Below are 15,633 nucleotides of genomic sequence, written 5' to 3' on the forward strand. Positions count from 1 at the left end.
AGAACAGAAATGCAAGGGTAGCATTTAAATGCAAATGAGGTGAAATTAGGAAAGGCCAGTCAGCAGTGGCAGTTTATATGGAAAATAAACTGGTACATGGGGAAACCATATACCCAAGTGGGTACTGATGCAGTTCTTCTGAAGTTCTGGTTGCAGGCCTTATCTTACTGAAAGAGCAGTTAGACTCCAAAGAAACCATGTTGGAGATTCATGTGAAGAAATCAGGCAATGAAATACCAGAACTTAACACAGCCCAATCTTTTGATCCTTAACTGCCAGCCTCATTGGCTCCTAGTGCCTTCATCCAAAGACTACTAAAGTTTTAAGGCACAGTTAATGGTTAACGGGTCACTCAAAACTTCCACACAGAACTCCTCAGCCAAGTACAGATAAAGGGGAAACCCCTTAAAGGTCTAGGGAGGCTCCCTGAATACTTGCCCGGGTTAGACAATTCAGTGTTACACAACTGCCAAGTTAAATGAGGCAAAAAGCCAGTAACAATCTTTCTGGGATTATTTCCTTCCATCCAGCAAGAACCACACAAACGTGGGAATCAGTGAAGATTTAAGAAAACAGAACTTTTATTTAGAAAGCCTGAAATAATTGTATGCTAATTTGAATAGGTAGGTTGTATAAGAAAATGCCATTCTTGATATCCTCCAAGAGTTGGATTCCTGTAAAGAAAACGAAAAGTTCAGTTTTCTTACTAGATGGACAAGTATACACTATGTAGGTTTATAAGGGCTATTCTTTAAACCAGCTAACATTAAAGTCTGCTTCCAGATACTCTCCTATGTATCATGGTTAGTCTATTAAACACGCAACATAAGTACACGAACAGATTACTTACCATCATGTGTGCTCTGTTACTTCTTCAGCCCTGGAAAAAAAAAATACAACTGACTTTTCAACCTGTAATTATTTACACCTTCCTTTGCCTTGTTTAGAAATTCTTATGAGCCCTCAGACAGTTCCTTCTGGAACAAGCTTTCCTCTTCTCCCCCAGCCAGCCCCAGTGGGTTCACCTTTACAGGCTCTGGGACTAGAACAGGAAGTAAGACGTGTGAATGTTTCTTCACTGGGAAATTTTTAACTTGACCCACCCTGTGTTTGCATTTACTCACCTCTTGACTTCAGAGGGAGATGAGCAGGAATATGGCTTACTCCTTTCTCCTGCAAAAGAATGATTAGGAACTAAGTCTACCATGCCCAAAGGAAAGGCACATCTATATAGGCTATGTAGGTCTCAACACACATTTTATAGAGACCGGGTAGTCCCAAAAGCTTCCTGTTGGCTATAAAGCCTACTCGACTTCCCACTATTGTCACCTTTCACTCCAAGGCAAACTCACACCTCAGAAAATACCTTTCAGTCATAGTGATCAGACTGGGGCGGTAATGAACTCATCACTGGTGAGTGGAAATCTGCCTGTCACAGGTGGTTCACAAATGGCCAAAGGCAAACTTTGGATTAAGCAAGTAATGTCTGCACAGCTATCCAAAGTGCCACAAAATCAAAAAAACCCCCAACCAGAACCAAAGCCCCAACAAAAAACCCACAACTGGCAAATTCTTTATAGCAGCCGTAGGTAACAGATTTACCTCATTCTCAGGCTCCAGACAACGAGCTAGACCTAAGACAAATAAGACTGAGTCAGTAATGCTTATTTCTCACATTATTGTTCCCATATAAGCCACCATTCCCAGAAAATCAGATTTCCGAGTCTCAACAGCAAATCATCAGCCGAACGAGATTCCATGTAAGTCATCACAGAGATGCCTAAAAAAGCATCTTCTCCCACTCAATACACTATATGCACCAACACACACGGAAATCACTCACCTTTGAGCAAACAAGCAAGTAACTGGCAATGGTACCTAGGGAAGGACAAAGCTGTGAGTTATAGAAGTTCCTTACAGACAGCATCCCACTGCTGCCTTCTCCAGTTTCTCAGGTGTTCATATCTTTTCATTGTTTAAGTCATAGTGAGCTAGTTTGAGTCATCATAGAAACTGCCTACTCAATGGCACATGCCAGATATCAAACAACTAACCTTTTAACTCTGGAAGCCTTCCAGGGTATACAGGAACAAGCTGCTCCTAAATGAGAAGCCAATGTGATTAACAAATTATCTAAAATAGCCAGAATTATTCTAGCTGGGGTTAATGCATAAGCCAAGAAAAGCTAAACAAAGGATACCCACAGGTATCTGCTGTACCTCAGACAGTTCCTTATGCAACAAGTTTTCATCCTCTCTCCCAGTCAGCCCCAGTGGGTTCACCATTACTGGCTCCGGGGCCAGAACAGGGGTAAGATAGGATGCTTGCTCTCCTCACTGGCACTGGAGACAAGCTACAACCAGCAAAGCTACAACTACTCACCACTCTCAACTCTTTCCAGGAGTTTGACCCTGAGCAGATCAAGAGGCTTCTAGGAAATCAAGAAAGATAAGAGATCAAGAAACATCACTATAATAAACAAAAAACCAGAAAGTTATACGGATCAATCAGGGCTTTTGCAACAAACACTCCCCCCCGCCCCGGCCGGTAATTATCCAGGCCCACATATATGCTAATTTACCGCAATATTGAGAGAAATAACTTACTGTAAGATAGACGAATACATCACCACCAGCACAACCTGCAAAACGGGGACAAGTAGTTATTTCAAAATACCAGGATGGAATAAAATTTCTTCATTAACAGAAACTGCCATCAGAACTCTAACATGCTATTAATTGCGCACCTCACAGAGGATCAGCAATATCAATTCAAATCATCTGACAGTGACATGTGGGTGAGGGAAGAGCACACCATCACAAGAACCACCTGTGCTGCTTGCTGGGTTGCCATCTCCCTCCCCAGGAAAATCACTCCAAGAGGAACAAGCTGGAAGGAGCAGAAAGGCAACACTGCTCCACTGACCATTTGCTCTCCTGTTTGTGGGGAACACCAGAGACCACACCCTAACCCCTCCCCCATTTGAAAAATTACCGGCATTCACCCTGGGAGGCAGCTGAATTCCTTCGGATTGGTGACGAGATGCTGGAGATAGAAAAGGGAGGCATTCGTTATATGTACCTAAGAATAGCCATTAAAGACCCTTGAATATTTCGGGCCCACTTCTCAGTAGTAAGATGACATCACTTTTGAGTTCAGGCATATGCTTGTCATTTTACGTTCATCACGGAGTGGCCAGCGCAATTTGAACCAGCCAAGTCCCATCCAGACACTTGCCCCAACCCATAATCACGTAAATCATCATACCCACCTGGGGCACCACCATAATGCTTGATCCCATCCTCCAAGCTGTAAGCTCTTTTGAATTAAACCACATCTGAGAGAGCAAAATAAATAAATAAATAAAACCCTTCACTTTCATGTCTAACCTAACCGTCCCACGTTAGTGCCGTTAACACCTCAGGGCTCAAAAGCCCCAACATCTGCCGTAGGTAGCGCTACTCAGAATTTTTACGTTTTCTCCACTAATCCATCAGAAAGAGAGAGTTCAATTTTGGAGATCATCCCCGTAGCACATCCCGTTGGACTTCCGCATATCCAAACAGTGAAGCAACAAAAATCAAATGTGGTAAAAGCAGGCCACGAACACTTACTGGAACGAGAGCTCTCTACGAGCCTTTAGCGTTCAACGCGCGCCAGGACCCTGCAGACAATAAGACATGAAGTTAGCACTAGGCTAGTTCGTAATCTCATTGTTTTCCGGAGCTAGGACCGCAACGGCAGTGCAGGGCCGGTCTCCTCAGAGTTACTTATCCTCACGGAGCTCAGAACAGGTCTGTGAAAAAGATTCTCATCACAGAGAGGCCCGTCAGCGCGGCCCGCCATCGCCATTTTGTCCTTCACACCCCCCCTGTCGCTTCAAAACCTCAATGCCACGGCCAGGCTTTTCTCTCCCCTCCCCGAGAACCCAACAAATGGAACTGAAAGGCCAACGCGCGAGCACATTAGCGCGGTCATCTTTTAAAAACCGCTAACTAAAAAGAGACACTTACCGAAATCTCTGGCAAGAAGAGACCGAGACCCGCGGCGACACACTTAAATACCATCGCGCAGAGGCCCACGGGATTTGGGGGCGGGATGACGGCAGGCGCAAGCGCAGGAGAGGGCGTGCGAGCCCGGTGGCTTGTGGGTAGAGATTTCCAGAGCGGGGATTCCCCCCGCACGCCCGCGGGCTGCGGTGGAGGCGTTCTGTACTGCGGCTGCGTCTGTGCTGTGGCGCTGGGGCAAGACCCCGGCTGCCAGCGGATCCCAGACTGCCTCTACGCCGCCTGCTCTCACTCCCTTCCCTGAGTCCCCCCGCTTCTTGTTGCACGCACTCACCGTAAACCCGCTTGCACACTCCGGCACCATGGACCGCGAACCTGATGAACCCTCGGCTGGTGTCATCTCGGTTCCACGCCAGCTGTCCAGTGAGCATTCTGGGCCTGGTCCTCAGGGTCCCAGCGCGGGGGGCGACTCAGGTACTACTGGGCCCCGGGCCGAGCTCGAGTGGAGGGCCCATGCATGGAGCTGTTTCGGGAAAGTGAATCAGGCCGTAGGCGCTCTTGAAATTTTCTAACAGTCTTAGGGTGTTTACCCAAATTGGCCACGTCTGTTGTGCTGGCTAGTCCGATTTTACTAGGAGTGTTGCAATGCAAATAGAAGTGATTGTTCTTTTTCCTCTTGAGAGCAAGGAAAACAAAGAGAATGTCGAACAGGCTAGAGGAGAAAGATAACCTGGCCTGAAAGAGTTAATCATTCCTTGTTTTACTTTAGCTGTCACTAATCTGTAGTAACTGGATTTTTACTTCACAAAGCTAACTCCCTGATACTTAACTCTGTGTGTTGCATCCTGCCTCTCACTCGCTGACCTTATTTACAACTTGGAAGCTGCATTCCATATGACCATTGTAACCAAATCACTCCTATAGTTTGTTTTGCATTTCAGAAAGGAGGTCCCCAGCAGACAAACCATAGACAAACAGACAGTCAACAAACTGCCAGGCAAACGGACAATCAACAAACTCCAGACCCCAGTTACCAGGTGGCCTGTTGCCAGCTATGACTGTTTTGAAATATTGCAAAGGAAAAAAAAAGAATAATGCAAAGGAAAAAGAATGCAAGATCTCCACCACCTCGATCCTTATCACATACCCCAGACTGTGAGCCCCACGTATAAAATCTTCCCCAACTCCCAAGGACGGGGTGGGGCACAGTTCTTGAGGCGCTAGCCTGCTGTGTCTTCCCTTTGCCTGGCAAAGAAAAATAAAGCCATCTCTCTCTTCCTCCAGAATCTCTGCCCATGAGCAGATCCCGGTTGAGCCCCCATTTTGTTCCTGTAATAACCGCTACTCTGTGCACTGAGGCCTGATAGAAATACGGAGACAGAGGTTTTTGGGGTATGTAATAAGGATCAAGGTGGTGGAGGTCTGGAGTTTGTTGATTGTCCGTTTGCCTGGCAGTCTGTTGATTGTCTGTTTGTCTATGGTTTGTCTGCTGGGGACCTCCTTTCTGAAATGCAAAACAAACTATAGGAGTGATTTGGTTACAATGGTCATATGGAATGCAGCTTCCAAGTTGTAAATAAGGTCAGCGAGTGAGAGGCAGGATGCAACACACAGAGTTAAGTATCAGGGAGTTAGCTTTGTGAAGTAAAAATCCAGTTACTACAGATTAGTGACAGCTAAAGTAAAACAAGGAATGATTAACTCTTTCAGGCCAGGTTATCTTTCTCCTCTAGCCTGTTCGACATTCTCTTTGTTTTCCTTGCTCTCAAGAGGAAAAAGAACAATGACTTCTATTTGCACTGCAACACTAATGTGGTTCTAACACCATGCCTCGCTCTGGCTAACTTCTGGCAAATGTCTTTTATTTATTTATTTTTTAATATTTATTTGTATCATGACCAAGAAGAATTTATGTCAGCAATGCAAGTTTGGTCTAAGATCAGAAAGTTAATCAATGTATTATAAATCACCACATGAATAGGATAAAGGAGAAAAGCCACGTGATCATTTCAACAAATGAAAAAAAAAAGCAGTTGAAAAAGTTCAGTGCCCATTCAGGTCAAAACCTCTCAGCAAACAAACAGGAAAGAACGTCTTCAGCCTGATAGAGGGCATCAATAAAAACCTACAGCTATCAAAAAAATTTTTTTTTATTTATTTGGCTGCGCTGGATCTTAGTTGTGGCACGCAGGATCTTAGTTGCGGCATGCGAACTCTTAGTTGCCACATGCATGTGGGATCTAGTTCCCTGACCTGGGGTCAAACCCAAGCTGCCTGCTTTGGGAGCACAGAGTCATAGCCACTAGACCATCAGGGAAGTCCCAGTGTCTTTTACTTTTAAAGAGTTGTCTGCACATGCATCACCTGGGAGCCTGTTGGAAATGCTGAATCTCAGGTCTTTCCACAGACCAAATGAATTAGCATTTGCATTCACACAAGATCCCCAGGTGATCTGTATGCATGTTAAAGTTTAAGTATCACATGTTTACACAATGCTGCCCACTTCTTTCTCAAGACACTTTTCAGTCATCCTACTAAATCTCTCAGCAGCACCTTACTCTTATTGACCCACTTGCTATTTCTTACAACACTGTTTCCACAGTGCTTGGGACACTGCCCTCTCCTAGTGTTCCTCTTATGTTTCTGCTAACTTCTTTGTGACCCTTTGAGGTACATCTTCTGTCCCATTCCTCAAACATAAATGTTCCTCCAGTTATGTATTAGGCCCAGCTTTTTACTTACTCTGCCTAGGCCACCTTATCCACTCCCATGATTTTAATGACCACCATTATGCCTATAGCTCCAGCCCAGGATCTTTTTCCTGAGTTTCAGAGCTGTGCATCCAGTTACCTTCTGGATGCAATTTTCACTTGGATGGTCCACAAACTTCTTAACTTTTCCAAAATGAATTCAACCCACTCCTCCTATTTCACTCAACTGTCCAAGCTCCCCCACTGCCACTACCCTGATTTGGGCCATTGATCGCGAGGTTTGTACAACAGACTTAATCTGGCTCCCTGGCCCTGCTTTCCTTTCTTTAATCCATTCTCTATCTTGAAGCTGGAGTGATCTTTCTAAATAAAAATTTTGCTCCAGTCTCATGTCTCAGTTCATAATTCTTCAGTGCCCCTCCGTAGTTTTTAAGTTACCGTCCAGATGATCATTATAGCCATTGAGACCCCTTTGCCACTTTCCTTACCACCACTCCCTCCCCAAGACAGATCCACTCTGCCTGCCCACCATAAACTTCCTGAGTTTGGGGGTCATGTCTGTGTAAATTGTCATTGTATCCCTATTGCCTAGCAGAGTACAGGACACAAATAGGACTCAATCTACATTAATTTATCCCTATAAATTTTTGAACGATCTTTTTTCTAGCCGCAATTCACTGATAACCCTTCTTAGCACAGGAGCTGCTTAGGGAGGTCTGGTGATTTTGCTCAGAGAGCAACCCTGCCCCCACCTGGCAGCAGGAGGCACTGCCTCACTTAGTGGAGGAGGAGGTATGCAAATAACCAGTGCCTGGCCAGGAGCTGAGAGAGAAAAGCCAGTAACTTAAGTGGAGAAAAAGGTCCAATTTGATGACAGAATTTTCTGGTCTCTAGGGAAGATGAGGATGTGATGATTGTAAGGACAGTCTTACAAGCTGTATTTGTGGACCTGAGTCCACAAACTTGAAAGTTTGGGACAGGAAGAGATGATGGGAGCTAATACAGATATCAATTCTAGGCCTTTTGGCTAAGGTGAAGTGTGGTATGTGTTTAATATCTGTCATTTACCTGAGGACAACATATTACGTTGATTTTTGGAACAAGGAAATAGGATAGGAGCTTGTTTTGTCAGCTCCATGCATCAACCTGGCATTGCAGTGCTTCTGGGAACAGTGTACCCCTTTGGGGATATTTAGTTGTTAAAGAAGAGATTTGTTTGCTATGACTTTGGTGGAATTATGTCTCCTTTAGGAAAAATGAGCATGATAAATTATGGCAACTGGATTCATTAGTAAAGGATTTGGTTATGGACTTGTAAGAGGCAATATAAACCACGTGAAGTAAACCAGAACTAGGCTAACAAGCATATCTGTTAATTCAACAACCAGTGATTGCTTTATATAATGGCAGAATAGAGCAGTGGTCACCAAACTTTTTTGATTGTTCCCTATCAGTTAAGAAAAAAACTAGAGGGGGGGCTTCCTTGGTGGCGCAGTGGTTAAGAATCTGCCTGCCAATGCAGGGGACTTGGGTTCAATCCCTGGGCCAGGAAGATTCCACATGCTGAGATGCAACTAAGCCCGTGCGCCACAACTACTGAGCCTGCACTTTAGAGCCCATGAGCCACAACTATTGAGCCCATGTGTGACAATTACTGAAGGCTGTGTGTCTCGAACCTGTGCTCTGCAACAAGAGAAACCACCGCAGTGAGAAGCCCATGCACTGCAACAAAGAGCAGCCCCCACTTACTGCAAATAGAGAAAAGCCCGCACGAAGCAACGAAGATCCAATGCAGCCAATAAATAAATAAATAAATAAATAAAATTAAAAAACAAACAAACAAAAACTAGAGGGAATTCCCTGGTGGTCCAGTGGTCGGGACTCCGAGCTTTCGCTGCTGCGGGCCCTGGTTCAATCCCTGGCCGGGGAAATAGGATCCCGTAAGCTGTGCAGCGCAGCCAACCCACCCCAAAACAAAAAAACTAGAATACCCTAATATATGAAGGTTTTTAGAGTAAATTATATTTTATGTACATTATCAATTATTTGAAAAGGTAGGAAAATTTTCAGAGGATGAAATATAAATTGAAGTTCACATGTTTTCTTCATAAATCATTGTGCTGGCTAAGAGAATGCCTGGATTTGAGTCCTGGATTCACCTTATGCTTTCTAATGAAGGCCAAGTCATTTTGTCTGTTTGGTGGTTTAGTGCTGCTTTCATAGTAGATTCTTTTTGGTGGACATTAATGTGCGATGCTTTGTGCACGCTCCCATGTGTCCATCACCATTCTCTACCCCAGACCTCATTGCCTTTGATCTTCTAGTCCTTTTTCCTTCCAGTCCTCTAATCAAATGGCCAGGTCATTGGCCATTGACCTAGAATGTAGTATGTATTCTCACCTTGGGCTATTTCTCCTTCTGCACAAGGTGGATCATCAGGTGTATAGCTGGCAGATTTTCCATCTCCACTGTCTTTCAATACCACTTCCAAATGCGATTGTCATCCATTTTCAGTTGGCACTCATAAGTTGACCCATCTGTAGATCAGGCTTGGGCTCTTACTTCCTCCCTTAGCAGGTTATACGAGACATTCCTTATGACTATGGCTTCTTTTGCACAAGGGGTGGGATACTTTTACAAGTATGGTGGATAACAAGGGGTCTGGGGTACCTGCTCATGCAGTTTGCTTGTGTCCTCTGGTTCTGCTTAGTCTTTTTCTTTTTTTAATGTTTATTATTTATTGGTTCTGCTTAGTCTTGATTCTGGAGGTACCATTTCCATCTTTTGAAAGACTGCTGCAGGTCTGGTCTTTGTCTTTCTTTCCTTCTTTCTTTTCTTTCTTTCTTTCTTTCTTTCTTTCTTTCTTTCTTTCTTTCTTTCTTTCTTTCTCTCTTTCTTTCTCTCTTTATTGGAATATAATTTCTTCACATTGTTGTGCCAGTTTTTGCTGTACAACAAAGTGAATCAGCTATATTTATGCATATATCCCCACATCCCCTCCCTCCCACCCTCCCTATCCCAGCCCTCCAAGTCATCACCCATCATCGAGTTGATCTCCCTGTGTTATGCAGCAGCTTCCCACCAGCTATCTATCTTACTGGTCTGACTTTTTGACTCAATAGGTCCAACTTATAATGGCAGCAGACCTGACATAACTCATAACGTAATGGGAGCAAGTCTGACAGGACCAGCTCATAATGGTTACTTCGTGTTTCAAAATGAAGTATTCCAATAACATGCTAAGAGCTTTTTCTCAAAAGGCATATATTTCTCTGTTGTGGACAGCTTGGCCTTGCTTTAGAATTTCAGGTGACTGCTTTGCCCATTGAGGCTTGCCATAGTCTCCACAGTGCATATTTTTCCAACCCCATAGGTCTCTTGGATGTTATGGCCTAAGTGGCAGGGCTTTATGCATTGCAGCTTAGACCTGCTGCAGAGCCATTTCCTTACTCTGGGTTGCATTCAAAGTTGGCACCTTACCATGTCACCTGGTGTGTATTGGTGGGAGCTTATTTCTAGGAGTGGATATGATAAGCATTGCCATCCCTGCATCCTTTCTGTCTTTTATGGTGGCAATACTCTCTGTCCCTCTCCCCTCACTCCCTAGGATGTGGTCATTTCTTTCCCTTCCTTCTTCCCTCCTTCCCTCCCTTCCTTCCCTGCACTGGGTCTTTGTTGCTGTGCGCAGGCTTTCTCTAGCTGTGGAGAGCGGTGGCTACTCTTTGTTTGCGGTGCACGAGCTTCTCACTGCGGTGGCTTCTCTTGTTGCAGAGCACAGGCTCTAGGTACGCGGACTTCAGTAGTTGTGGCTCGTGGGCTCTAGAGCGTAGGCTCAGTAGTTCCGGCACATGGGCTTAGTTGCTCCGAGGCGTGTGGGATCTTCCCTGACCAGGGCTCGAACCTGTGTCCCCTGCATTGGCAGGCAGATTCTTAACCACTGCACCACCAGGGAAGCCCCGGTAATTTCCTCTTTCTTTTTCTTAAAGCTCTTTATTGGAGTATAATTGCTTCACACTGTTGCGCCAGTTTCTGCTGTACAACAGAGTGAATCAGCTCTGTTTACACATATATCCCCATATGCCCTCCCTCTCGCGACTCCCCCAGTAATTTCTTTTTATTTACTCTCATGGCTGACGAGGGGGGGGTTTCAGAGATTTCTCCACTGCCTTTCCCACTGTGATAGCTCTTCTCTCTTAGGCTAACGACCCAACCTAGAGGTTACACCAACTCATGGGCATGTCAGTTCCATTAAACACTTGGGGATTGAGGAAATTGCCTCTTCTGGTGGGAATCATGACCATGCTTTGGGTCTTCAGGCATCAGCGTTGGCTCAGATCCTGTGCCTGAAACCCTGAAAATATTTGCACATTCTCCTCTTCCAAATATACAGTCATCTCAGGAGATGATGAGTTCCCTCAGGGAAGAACTGGGAGAATCATTATAGTTTCAGGATCCTTCCTCTGTGGACTTGGTTACCTCTTTAGTAACTGCGTTTTGGATGTGAAAATTGGCTCAGATCCAGGAACTAAGGAAGAGATTTTGGCTACTATTTATTGTGGTGGCTCTTTATTTAGCCTTCTGCTGCTTCTTTCTTCCTTCAGGTTGTAGATGTTCAGCAGCGTCCTTGTGAACTTCCCATCTGTTTTTCCCCCAAGGATACCATTGTTTATTATATCTATGACTGTCTCTGATGGGTCAAGGCCCCAGGACTAACTCTCCAGTCTTGCCAGTCTTATGGTAATTACAGCTTTGTGGCTTCTGGCAGTTAAGCAGTGCCTCTGTTAAACCTCTCCTGTATTGCTTGGTGGGGGTGGGCCGGGAGTACCGTCCCCATACATCTCATCTTAAGTAGCTGAGCTCTGTGACGTCCTCTCCTGGACCATAGAGGAAAACCACCACCGAATTTCTTAGGAATGCTGATGCCCCTCTCAATAGTGCAATCCTGATGGCCTCGGTGAATGTTGTGTCCTCTGGGCCCTTCTTGGAACACAATTCTCTGGTGGGTCTTCTGGCCTCACATAATATATCCATTCCGGAATGCCCGCTTTCTTCAGCCTCTTTATTCCTTCCTCTGCCATCTACTAGGGCAACTCAGGCATATCTGTTTCACTCAGTGTAGGCCATTGCTTTCTCAAAGCTTGTATGAGCCACCATAACAGTGATTTTGCCCCATCCACTGGAATCCTTGCTAGGGGTTAAATCCTGGGTCCCAAGAAAGTTCCCTGAAGTCTGTGAATTCTTATCCAGTGATCATATCCCTGGTCCCAAGTGCTTAATGGGATTGATATACTTGGAGTTGGAGTAACCCCCACGTTGAGTCTTTGGCCTGGGAAAGACAAAGTAGACATCTCTGAAACTGCTCCATCCCCACTCCAGCGACTTCCTTATCTCCTACTCTCTCTCTTCAACCCATTGCACCCAGGGTTCTGTCCTAGATCCATTTGTTTTCTCACTCTGCCTAGACCAATTTATCCATGACCATGGCTTCATGTGCTGTATAATTCGTCTCCCAAACTTCATCTCAACCCAGGATGTCCTGAACTGCAGACCCTTGCATCTGACTGCCAGGTACCTTCATGGGGCTCGTTCATCAACGTCTAGCTCATCTTGTCCAAAACTGCATTCATCAACTTTCCCCACAAATCTGTTCCTTCTCCAGTGTGCCCTCTTCTCTTCAGTTGTCCAAGACAGACATTATCCCCACTGCCACCATACTGTAAATGCGCTCCAGCTGAAGACTACCAGGAACATACTTGTATCAGAGCAGTTTGCATTTATTACTTGTTATAGGGAGGAAGAACACATACCATGGGGGGAGGGTGTTAGAAAAAATTATTGTAGGATTTGGGCTGGTGTTAGGTGATTCGGGCGAGAGTTTAAGCTCATGGGGCTTTACTGTGGGTGTTTTCAGGAAGTGGGGTCATTTTATTATTGGATATCTTAATAACGCTTACCTAGAAAGATGGAAGACTAGAATGAGGTTAAATCTGTAATTGGCAAAGAAGCAGCAGCCACTCATATTAGCCAAGATAGAGAGATGTTTGGACTTTTGTGATTTGGACAGCGTTCATGCTTTTGTTTGTGTTCAGAAGCGATTATGTGGATGATCTTGTTCTTGTTTTGTCTTCATCCGCCATGACCAAGAGTAGCCTTGTCTGATGTTATGTTCATCATGAGAACGCCAAGGCCTAGCAGTGAGAGCCAGGCTAGCCTCTGGACATTAGCAGCTACTTTTCTCTTTCTCAGTACCCTAGTTCAAGCCCTTCACCCCTGGATTTCTGCTACAGATTCCTAACCAGGTTCCCTGGCTCTGACTCTACCCTCTTCTTTTTTTTTTTTTTTCCCCTTTAAGAACTTTTATTGAGATACAGTTGATATACAATAAACTGCATATATTTAGAGCATACAATTTGATATTTTTTTCTTACTAGTAATGTATGTATGGCAATCCCAATCTCCCAATTCATTCCCCTCCAACCCCCCCCCCCCACTCTACTTTCTCCCCTTGGTGTCCATATGTTTGTTCTCTACATCTGTCTCTATTTCTGCCTTGCAAACCGGTTGATTTGTATCATTTTTCTATATTCCACATGTATGTGTTAATATACAGTATTTGTTTTTCTCTTTCTGACTCACTTCACTCTGTATGAAAGTCTCTAGGTCCATCCATGACTCTACAGATGTCCCAATTTCGTTTCTTTTCACAGCTGAGTAGTATTCCATTGTATATATGTACCACATCTTCTTTATCCATTCATCTGTGGATGGACATTTAGGTTGGTTCCATGTCCTGGCTATTGTAAATAGTGCTGCAATGAACATTGGGGTGCATGTGTCTTTTTGAATTATAGTGTTCTCTGGGTATATGCCCAGTAATGGGACTGCTGGGTCATATGTGACTCTACCCTCTTCTAATCCATCCTCCACATGATAGCCAGAGTGATCTTTCCAACTAAAAAAGCTGATCTCATAAAAGAAAAAAAAGAAAAAAAGAAAAACAAAAAACAAAAGGAAAAAAAAAGCAGATCTCAGCTCAAAACCCTCCTCCTTTGCTCTTAGGTTAGAGGCTGTTCCTACTGTTACTGGACCCTTTCCAGACTCTTGGACAGCAGTACCATAGAAATGAATATCGCTTCCACAAGACTCTTAGACAAGCAAAGCTTTTTATTAAAAGAGATAGCTTGTGCACAAGGGAGAAGGTGGAAAAAAAGGAGCCAGCTCCCTGAACAGAAGGGGCGAGTTGCCTTTATAACAAAAGGGAGGGTTTGTCTCGTGATGATTGATACTTTCCAGAAATCATCAGAGCTCTTTGGGCAGCAGCAGGTGGCTCCAGGGTGGCTATCAGGAATAGGGAGAGCTTCTGTGAGGGGAAAGAAGTGCATGAGAGCTTTCTGCAAGAAAGCACAGGAACAGATAAAGTTAAAATTTATAGTTGCGCTTCTTGTCTTGTGGCAGCTAGGGTAGTGTAACAGAGATAAAGTTAATCTTTGATCCAGGTTTTTGTCTCTGGGACTCAGGCCCCCAGGGCCTTTGTTCTTCAGCTTGCAAGGCCTGTTTTGCCCAAGGCCGTTCCCCGGTTCTTTTCCAAAACGGCTGTACTCTTGTCTTCCTGTCTCACTACCAGCAGAGCCAACAAGGCCCAGCTTCCCTTTTCCGTTTCAATACCACCACTCCTTCCCTCCCCATCCCTCCACCTGACCCCTTTCTGGCATATACTCCCTGAGGTCAGAAATCTTGTCAGAATGATTTATTACTTTGTCCCCACCGTGTATAACAAGGCATGCCACTATAGTTCATTGATTACCTGCTCTATGCTATGAAGTAAGCTCCTGAAGAGGTTGTTAGAAGAAATACTTTTGAATTATAAACAGCTTCCTCTAACAGGAATCTTTCCCAGAGGATGGCAGCTGCTCAGGGAATAGCTCTGCCCTCTCCTGGCAGCAAGAGGCACTGCCTCTATTAGTAGAGGAGTAGGAATATGCGAATAAGCAGTGCTCTGCAAGGAGCTGGGAGTAGGATGTTCACCTGTAGGGCAAAAATTCAATCTGAGAACAGAATTTCCTTATTTCCTGAACCGTGGAGGAATGTGCCAGTGGGACGCTTTCCCAGGGAAGGATTAGACTGGTTTTTGGAAGAGCCAAATGTGTAGAATTTTAAAAGGAAAAACTTTAAGGCTGCTTTTGTGGCCTTGAATGAACGTTTTGGAAGCAAACCTGATGAGAATCTTTTTTTTTTTAAATTGAAGTAGAGTTGATTTATAATGTTGTGTTAGTTTCAGGTGTTCAGCACAGTGATTCAGCTACACACACACACATAGATACATTCTTTTCAGATTCTTTTCCCTTGTAGGTTATTACAAAATAAAATTGAGTATGGTTCCGTGTTCTATACAGTAGGTCCTTGTTGGTTAGGGAATCTTAATAACAGGTTGTTTCTTTGGTTTTTGGTCCAAGACCAAGATTAGTATCTGTTCTTATCATTTAACATCTCATGAATCCTCTACCTGAAGATACTTCCCTCAGTGGAACTTTGGAACAGGGAGATGAACCAGAGGCTGGCTCCATCCATTCCACAAGTCAGCCTGATGTCGCAGTTCCTCCACGAATGGTGTGGTTCTCCCTTTTGGGATAGATGTCAATTAAAATGCAGACTGTTGGTGTTCTATGTTTAGTTTTTGGAAAAAATTTTAAGGTGAACGTGCTGTTTGCCCTTTTTTCTTTAACGTTATATTTTTGATGCATTTTGCCTGTCTTCTTTTGCCCTAGCTCTTTAAGATTGTCATTTTTAGTACTCTAGTTAGACAGTTTCTACAAATTATTTTGTCGCCAGCGATAAACCCTTTTTCAGATTTCCAAGTTTTTAGTTCTGTAACCAGTGCTTCAGTGAAACCCTGTGTATGTTGCTTTGTGCACGTG

The 15,633-nt window shown here is 44.3% G+C and overlaps 2 protein-coding genes, 9 non-coding genes and 1 pseudogene across 15 annotated transcripts in view; 3 read left to right on the top strand and 9 right to left on the bottom strand.

Annotated features, from left to right (window-relative positions):
* Positions 1-557: 557 nt before the first annotated feature.
* Positions 558-4,008, bottom strand: LOC130848087 (uncharacterized). 5 transcript variants are annotated; one of them, XR_009052525.1, is made up of 12 exons: positions 3,615-4,003; positions 3,272-3,337; positions 2,995-3,045; positions 2,747-2,889; positions 2,607-2,641; positions 2,383-2,431; positions 2,055-2,100; positions 1,844-1,878; positions 1,603-1,634; positions 1,125-1,173; positions 851-880; positions 558-674 (listed from the first exon to the last, which is right to left on the bottom strand). XR_009052525.1 is itself a non-coding variant. In XM_057725991.1 (11 exons), exons 2-10 carry the CDS (start codon positions 3,335-3,337, stop codon positions 867-869), a joined length of 381 nt encoding a protein of 126 aa, XP_057581974.1. In that variant the 5' UTR covers positions 3,615-3,996; the 3' UTR covers positions 558-674; positions 851-866. The 5 variants fall into 5 exon arrangements, 2 of the variants coding, with proteins under 2 accessions (XP_057581974.1, XP_057581975.1); XR_009052524.1 differs by lacking the exon at positions 2,747-2,889 and having other exon boundaries at positions 3,615-3,993; XR_009052523.1 differs by lacking the exon at positions 2,747-2,889 and having other exon boundaries at positions 3,005-3,045; positions 3,615-3,985.
* LOC130850605 (small nucleolar RNA SNORD22) lies at positions 959-1,084 on the bottom strand. Its single transcript, XR_009052968.1, has one exon. It is a non-coding gene; the product is annotated as a small nucleolar RNA SNORD22 (small nucleolar RNA).
* On the bottom strand, positions 1,350-1,418 carry LOC130850603 (small nucleolar RNA SNORD31). Its single transcript, XR_009052966.1, has one exon. It is a non-coding gene; the product is annotated as a small nucleolar RNA SNORD31 (small nucleolar RNA).
* LOC130850601 (small nucleolar RNA SNORD30) lies at positions 1,707-1,776 on the bottom strand. Its single transcript, XR_009052964.1, has one exon. It is a non-coding gene; the product is annotated as a small nucleolar RNA SNORD30 (small nucleolar RNA).
* LOC130850594 (small nucleolar RNA SNORD29) lies at positions 1,947-2,013 on the bottom strand. The gene has a single exon (XR_009052957.1). It is a non-coding gene; the product is annotated as a small nucleolar RNA SNORD29 (small nucleolar RNA).
* On the bottom strand, positions 2,216-2,342 carry LOC130850607 (small nucleolar RNA SNORD22). Its single transcript, XR_009052970.1, has one exon. It is a non-coding gene; the product is annotated as a small nucleolar RNA SNORD22 (small nucleolar RNA).
* LOC130850598 (small nucleolar RNA SNORD28) lies at positions 2,711-2,785 on the bottom strand. The gene has a single exon (XR_009052961.1). It is a non-coding gene; the product is annotated as a small nucleolar RNA SNORD28 (small nucleolar RNA).
* Positions 3,122-3,193, bottom strand: LOC130850599 (small nucleolar RNA SNORD27). The gene has a single exon (XR_009052962.1). It is a non-coding gene; the product is annotated as a small nucleolar RNA SNORD27 (small nucleolar RNA).
* Positions 3,458-3,533, bottom strand: LOC130850600 (small nucleolar RNA SNORD26). The gene has a single exon (XR_009052963.1). It is a non-coding gene; the product is annotated as a small nucleolar RNA SNORD26 (small nucleolar RNA).
* Positions 4,009-4,253: 245 nt separating the features above from the next.
* SLC3A2 (solute carrier family 3 member 2) overlaps positions 4,254-15,633 on the top strand; it is a 28,940-nt gene continuing 17,560 nt past the window's right edge. The window contains exon 1 of the mRNA XM_057725995.1: positions 4,254-4,481. Within this exon, the coding sequence (XP_057581978.1) occupies positions 4,370-4,481 (112 nt within the window). The 5' untranslated portion in view covers positions 4,254-4,369. The remainder of the gene's footprint in view (positions 4,482-15,633) is intronic.
* Positions 7,726-7,901, top strand: LOC130850645 (U2 spliceosomal RNA; annotated as a pseudogene).
* On the top strand, positions 15,146-15,336 carry LOC130850646 (U2 spliceosomal RNA). The gene has a single exon (XR_009053001.1). It is a non-coding gene; the product is annotated as a U2 spliceosomal RNA (small nuclear RNA).

The sequence above is a fragment of the Hippopotamus amphibius genome, chromosome 3, assembly GCF_030028045.1.
Source record: "Hippopotamus amphibius kiboko isolate mHipAmp2 chromosome 3, mHipAmp2.hap2, whole genome shotgun sequence".
Lineage (NCBI taxonomy): Eukaryota > Metazoa > Chordata > Mammalia > Artiodactyla > Hippopotamidae > Hippopotamus > Hippopotamus amphibius.

Coding starts and splice junctions, on each gene's coding strand:
- LOC130848087 (XM_057725991.1), bottom strand. CDS start 3,337: ATGTGGTTTAATTCAAAAGAGCTTACAGCTTGGAGGATGGGATCAAGC. Junction 2,642..2,994: donor GCCTCCCAGGGTGAATGCCG/GTAATTTTTCAA, acceptor CCCGTTTTGCAG/GTTGTGCTGGTGGTGATGTA. Junction 2,101..2,382: donor CCTGGAAAGAGTTGAGAGTG/GTGAGTAGTTGT, acceptor CTTCTCATTTAG/GAGCAGCTTGTTCCTGTATA.